The sequence below is a fragment of the Pygoscelis adeliae genome, unplaced genomic scaffold (assembly GCF_000699105.1).
Source record: "Pygoscelis adeliae isolate BGI_AS28 unplaced genomic scaffold, ASM69910v1 Scaffold15, whole genome shotgun sequence".
Classification (NCBI taxonomy): domain Eukaryota; kingdom Metazoa; phylum Chordata; class Aves; order Sphenisciformes; family Spheniscidae; genus Pygoscelis; species Pygoscelis adeliae.
In genome coordinates, this window is record NW_008824988.1 from 598,472 (window position 1) to 604,930 (window position 6,459).

Here is a 6,459-nt window from a genome sequence, read left to right on the forward strand (position 1 = left end):
AGAACAGGAAATTTTCTCTTTAAACTAGGACAACCTGGCAATTGCCTAAAAATTATGCTATGTCTGCTCTTACACCCTATCATTCAGAGATATCGTTGAGGCATCAAGTGACACTCAGCACTGAATTACTCAGAGGTGAGTGACACTCAAACAATTTTCAAGATAAGAGCTACTATAGGCACAATACATTGGAGATTACCTAAAATACTGCAGGTGCATTTGCTTCAGCACCTAGAGCTGCAGTACTCAAATGCAAATGGTGACACCAACCTCTTCAGTATCCACTCAGAATAATGACTACCACCCTTTATTTGCCTGAAGGTAGATAATGCTGCTACTGATAGTCAAAGGCTCAGCTCTTCTAAGAAAATCCATGTCATTAAAGAGTTTCTGAAGTAGCATACACTGCCTGAGAAGGGCAGCAGAAAAATAATAAATCTGGAATTGTTTTACAATGATGACACTTTTTTTATGCTCGCCTTCAAGCAGAGATTGAGGAAGAATTTCTTCATCATTTAGGCAGATCTTTATATATCATATACTGATTCAAAATAATTAAAAGCTTATCTTTTGATAAACAAAGGATATTCCTGGAAAAGGAGTGCCAGTATTTTTGGAGATTTTGTTCAGAATAAACAGCCAAATGTTATGATGTTTACTCAGCCTCTTTGGTTTACAATACAAGAACAGAATTCCCATCAGATTTGAGGTATTTTTTTCATTCTTGTAGGTTGGAAATACAACGAGAACAACTTTTCTGATAATATACAAACAAGTCTGTATTTGATCCAAAACAAAACCATATAGTCAAAAGACAAAAACTAATTACATTTTTGAACGTCAAAAATTAATTGGCTTTCATTTCTGTTACATTTGGGGTTAAAGCTTTAGTTTTTCTGGCCTTTCAATAGAAAAGCATTTATCTTTAACTGCATTAGAAAATACAGACAAAAGAAAACAGTAATTTTACTATAAATACAGGTGATACTCAATCTACCTGTTACAGTCTGCAGATGAAAAGACAAAAATATCCACATAACTGAATTCCTTATCCTCCTTTTTAATACTTCTCAAGTGTCAACCCTCCTGAAACTCACTTGCAAAAATCAGATTGCGGGACTGGGGCTTTAGTTTGAAAGCAGCCTAGCAGATATAATCAAATATCTTTCATTCAAATGGGTGGTTACTTTGGATCTCTCTTAAATGGCAAACTCCTTAGATTATGGACCTGGTCTCCAGGCCAGAAGGATTAACAGTTTTCCACCAAAAAAAAAAAAAAAAGACAAAGGTAATAGATGCAAAATTGGGAACAATACTATAAATTAAAGATTCCTGTGTCTCACCAAAAACTATGTAATTTCTAGAGTTTTGTCTGAGCAAGAATTTAGGTCTAAATGTCTGAATGTTATTTCATTATAAATATGTCTTCATAATTCTTTATGTGATTTAACAAGATATGAACATTAAAAAGATAGAGAACTAGTAAAACCAGATTACTTTGTCTTCTGAAATATCTTGAAGAAGTACAGGAATCATAAAGCAGGATGGCAAAAAGACATTTTCTACTCTTAAAATGAATAGCAGCTGGCTTTTCTGGAGGCAATCCCCTGTGGATCCTTAATTCCTATCTTTCCTGACAATTTTAAAAAAGCTGGGGTAAAGGGTTGCTTGAAGTTTCTCAGAGTATGAACGGCAAAACAACACAGCCAGATTGTTAAGAGCCACCTCATTTACCCCATTTACAACCTGTGCATCCATCTAATTTGTTAGCACAATTCGTCAGAAGCATTTACAATGCTGTAGAAAAGCCTTACTGTTCTTTACGCTGGCATAGGCTGCTCCCCTCCCTTGTTTCTGTGGCAACATCACCTCTTGTATACATGGGGAAAGTCACATTCTCACATTATTTGCTATACTTTCAGCCAGTATCTGAACACACTTCACTCACTGGCTGGAAACATGGAGGAGAGACTCAGCGTCAGATCAACAGCCAGATCTCCACAGGTCATGATGTCTCTACCATTGAAACTATGCCTTCAAACACCAGCAAAGCTGGAGAGGGCCACCACAGCCAGCACCAGCCATCCTACAGCAGGTTCTCTCATTTCCACAGAGGTAAGGCCAGGGAGCTACTTGGATATAGTTCTTTCAGTAACATATTTATAGATGAGATGTTTTATCTCCAGAAAAGTGATTCACAGTGTAGGCAATACTGACGGCCAGCCATATCAGCCATTTCCTGGCAGATAGCAACCTACTTGGAGAGTCAAGGGCCAAAGGCAAATCTAGCCAGTCCCCAACTGTTAGGACATGTCCACCCCAGCCACCATAAATGTCACTACAAATCAAGACAAATTATTAGCTGAAGAAAATTAACATAATTGCTGTCTTATCCCATTTCTTTCCCTTAATGTTTCTCTAAGTTGTTTCTTAGCTATCAAAGATTGACCTAGTAATCACTGACAAAACAAGGCACAGTCTGCATATTGTAATACAGAATAAATTTTCAGCCTTCCCTGCAGTTACTATCCTCCTCTTGGATGACGGCATTTTTTACTATCAAGGCTTTAGTGTGCCATCTGGTGGATTTTCAGCATTTGGTATATTTTGTTTATGTACAAACCCAGTGATACAGAGATGCCTGATATACTGACAGGAGTATCTACCTTCTTTGGCCAATGTCTTTGTTAGAGGAAAAACAGTATTCATCTTATCATCCCGTATTTGCTCAAATTATATTTTTGCCTGAGAGTAATAACTTCACTCCTCTCATCACCTTTCCAGTCAAACGAGTTTTTACTACTGTAACTATTGTAAATTTAGCTAATCCCTTACCTTGACCGATTTTATATGTAATTGAATGGTGGCTCTCTCAAAAAAACTTCCACAAAACTAGCCTAACAGAATTCCACATTTAGGGTCGCAAGTGGAGACCCTCAATGACATTTAGACGCTTAATTCTCACTGACCAAACATGCTAGGATTAGCCTCTATCTGGGATGAGGGTCAAAGATACAGAAGCAAACCTATTACCATACAACTTCAAACAAAACTGAGAGTTTGAGTACTGATTCTTCATTCTAAGTACCACAGCAACAACTGTCATTAAAAATACTGTAGGTTTTTATGATACCACATGAAAAATGTGAAGCCAGCTAAAATATTTGAAAAAAAATTCCGAGCATGAGTTTTCTACCGTATCCACCCTTTCTTTGTAACTGTGAGGCATTTCTTCATTTCTCTTTTTAATAGAGCACGAGTTGTGTGATGAGGAACCTGGGATGGATTCAATTTCAAAACACAACGAGTCCTTTGAGCACACGGCCCTAAGAGGGAGTGTATCTTCTACTCCAGCACAGCGCCACAGGCACTCTTCCACTCTGCACGAGATGCAGTATATTCCGTTGCAGCTAAGACTTCCAGGATTTTAATGCTGGATGGAGGCTGCCCTCTGAATGAATGAGCTGCAGCTGCCACAAAAGAGCATGAATGGGCAGTTGGACAAGGCTTCTACCCAACATATGATGTCAATTCAGAAACCTGGATTGAAGACGGCAACGTCTGTATGGGAATAAAAGAAAAGACCAGCTGAGAGGTGCTGGATATGTGGTTGTTAATGAATCTCCTTACTGGAGTCTGGCCGCCTTTCCATGAAGAGAAAACAAGACAAACAGATAAAACAGAAAGGAAAAGAACAGCAGTGACTGAAAATGCAGCTTTTGTTTTTGATCCCGATTGTTGCTGGCAACCTGACCGCTAGAGAAAAACAGGCTCAGCACAGTTTTATCAGCCACTGTGAGACTTGGCAAATGTACCAATGCTGTGCTGTTTTAGACATTGATTTTAGCTGCCTTTTTGGACACAGGCTCGCTGCAGCGTTGCTAAAAGGTCAGCTAAGACAGGCTCTTTTTAAACTGAAAGCTAACATCGAGAAGTGAAAAGAAGATATACAACTAGGGAAGAAAAAGAAGACAAGAAATGAATGTGAGGATATCAGGATTTAAGCGTTACAGCCCAGGTGGTTTTCAGAACTGAACTGTGACTAGGGGAGGTGGCGGTTGGAATGAGATTCCTCTCTTTGGTCAGGACATCTTTTACAATCAGGTAACGAAAGCCCAAGTCATACGATGGGTCCGAAGTCTCTAGGAGACTGCAAGACAATGCTGCTTTTGGTCCAGATAGACTATGTTGCATCACCAAGCAGCGTGACCTGACAGGAGTGGATTCGCAGAGAAAAACAGCTGGTGCTGGGACCAGGTATCTATACTAAAAGTTTAAAGGAGGTTGTTATGGGTCTACCCCATAGACTTAACGACCATTAGGATTTAAAGTTCGTTCTCTAGATCACTTTAACCTGAAGGGAAATCTTGAAGTCCCAAGAGCACTTTGCAATGAAAACCAAAGCACAGTAGCAGGGATAAATGGAGATTCAGTTAGAAAGTGCAGACCTGATCTCAACTAAAATACCTACACAAGGCCACAGCACCATCTGCCTTGGGGAGCAATTCTTGGCTTCCGGGCCAAGTGGTAGTGTGGCTACTAAAACACAACTCTCTTTAAAGACTACTGGCCTTGTCCATGTAGTTTAGGGTTTAGCCCAGCCCTCTGTAGGCCCCATACAGTATCCACAGGCTTTAAGACATTATTATTTTGCTGTAGGTTTTCAGTTTAGAGTGCCTGATATAAAGCAAAAAAGTTTTTGCAGCCTGCCAGAGCGAGACTTTCTGTAGGCTGCCAGAAAGTGCACACGCTGCCTGCTCCGGGGCACGGCACGCACGGGTAGGGAGTTTTCCGGGCACGGAAGTCCGTGGGGACAACAGTCCTTGGATTGCTGCAGGAGCAGAGGGAGGGAGCCTTTCTGGCACCATCTTGTCCAACCTGCCTACAGGGACAAAGACAAAAGTCCACATTTTTCTTCATGCTGCCTTTCCATCTTATTCTGAGTTTTATTTAAGGAGCAGAGTTAGGCTTTTATTATCCTGGATAAAGTTGAGTGTAGTCCTTAGTGCATTGTATGTTCTCACTGCAACTAAATCCACTCATAAATAAGAGTTATAAAATGTATATTTCATTTAGGAATAGAAGTGGATGCAGTTATTGTATAAGGTCTTTAACCGAGATTGAAAACACATTGCAAGAATTAAATATGATCTGAATAGATGAAAAAAAAAAAACCCAGATATTTCTTCCAGAAAGCTGAGACTGTATAACATACAATTAATTTCAACAGACATTAAATACTTCGGAGGATTAAAGCCACAAGAGAATACAGATTACAGCAGCTCAAGACATTTTCTCTTTCAATTTTGCAAGTTCAGTCTGACATCTGAAAGCCATTTTTATGTCAGTTCTTTCACACTAATCCAACTTACTTGCAGTAAAGTACTGCAAATTATACCATTTGTTTTACCTGTGAAAACTAACAATGTCCTGTCTTCACAGTACATTCAGTCCAAGAAAACTTTCTGGTGATGTAGTATTTCAGTAGTTTCAAAGGCATTTGAATCACTTAACATTTTATTGGGAGTTCAAGGATTTCTGATATCCGATGTCAGGATTGTTTTTGTAGAACAACAGCGTTTCTGAGGCCCCCACAGTGTAAAAGGAATTTTAACACCTTTGATGAAATTGATGTATCAAAAATGTGTAACTCCCCATGCGGATTCAATCAATTCGAAAGTGTACATTTACTAAAACAAGTTAAGTTGATATAAATTAGATTTAAATCAAAGAAAGAATACCTTTTTCAAGGTTTTGCACCAGTTCAGTTAAATCAGTTTAAGCAATCCTGTGCAACTTGGTGCTCATATAAAGCCTTGACTTTTCCGGACAAAGTCTTTATTAACCAGCCACAGGTTCCATTGGTTACAAAAAGACAACAAGATTTTTTTTTTTTTTGCTATTACTGCAGCTGACTTCGTAGGTCATTTGCAATGTACAGTGCACCAGCACCCCTTTTTGTGAATGTCATAATTTCATCTTTCTTCTTCTTCTGCCTTTTCATGTGTTCTTAATGAAGTATTACGAAGTTTGTCATTATATGCAGAAATTAGACTCAGGCCCTAGCAACAGAAAACAAATTCTGTATTCCTAGCATTGGCATATAAAAAGAACACCATTTAAGGTAACTTTGACATCGTAAGAGCGTCTTTCGGCTGTATTACCAAATGTTCAGTTTAAATTTACGATGACACCGTAACACAGTGTTTTGTCTAAGCTACCAAATGTTTGGTTCGGGTTCACGGGTCAGTTGGTTGGGGGGGGGGGGTGGGGTGGGGTGTCACTCCACGCAAAATCAGTTGAAAAGAGGAAAGAACGAACGCCGATCGTGGAGCTACAATCCGAAGAGCAACGAAATGGCGCGCCCCAGCGCATACCTATGGGTTAGGGAGATACACCGCTGCTCCCAGGTGCTGCCCCCAGACTAACCCCTCTGCGCAGGCCTGCGGCAGGGATGGG

General features: G+C 39.7%; 1 protein-coding gene across 1 annotated transcript in view; it reads left to right on the top strand.

The window, feature by feature from the left end:
- Nucleotides 1-1,880: 1,880 nt before the first annotated feature.
- The window catches only part of TWISTNB (TWIST neighbor), an 8,711-nt gene continuing 4,132 nt past the window's right edge, over nucleotides 1,881-6,459 (top strand). The window contains exons 1-2 of the mRNA XM_009326116.1: nucleotides 1,881-2,115; nucleotides 3,253-3,394. Of these exons, the coding sequence (XP_009324391.1) occupies nucleotides 1,881-2,115; nucleotides 3,253-3,394 (377 nt within the window). The remainder of the gene's footprint in view (nucleotides 2,116-3,252; nucleotides 3,395-6,459) is intronic.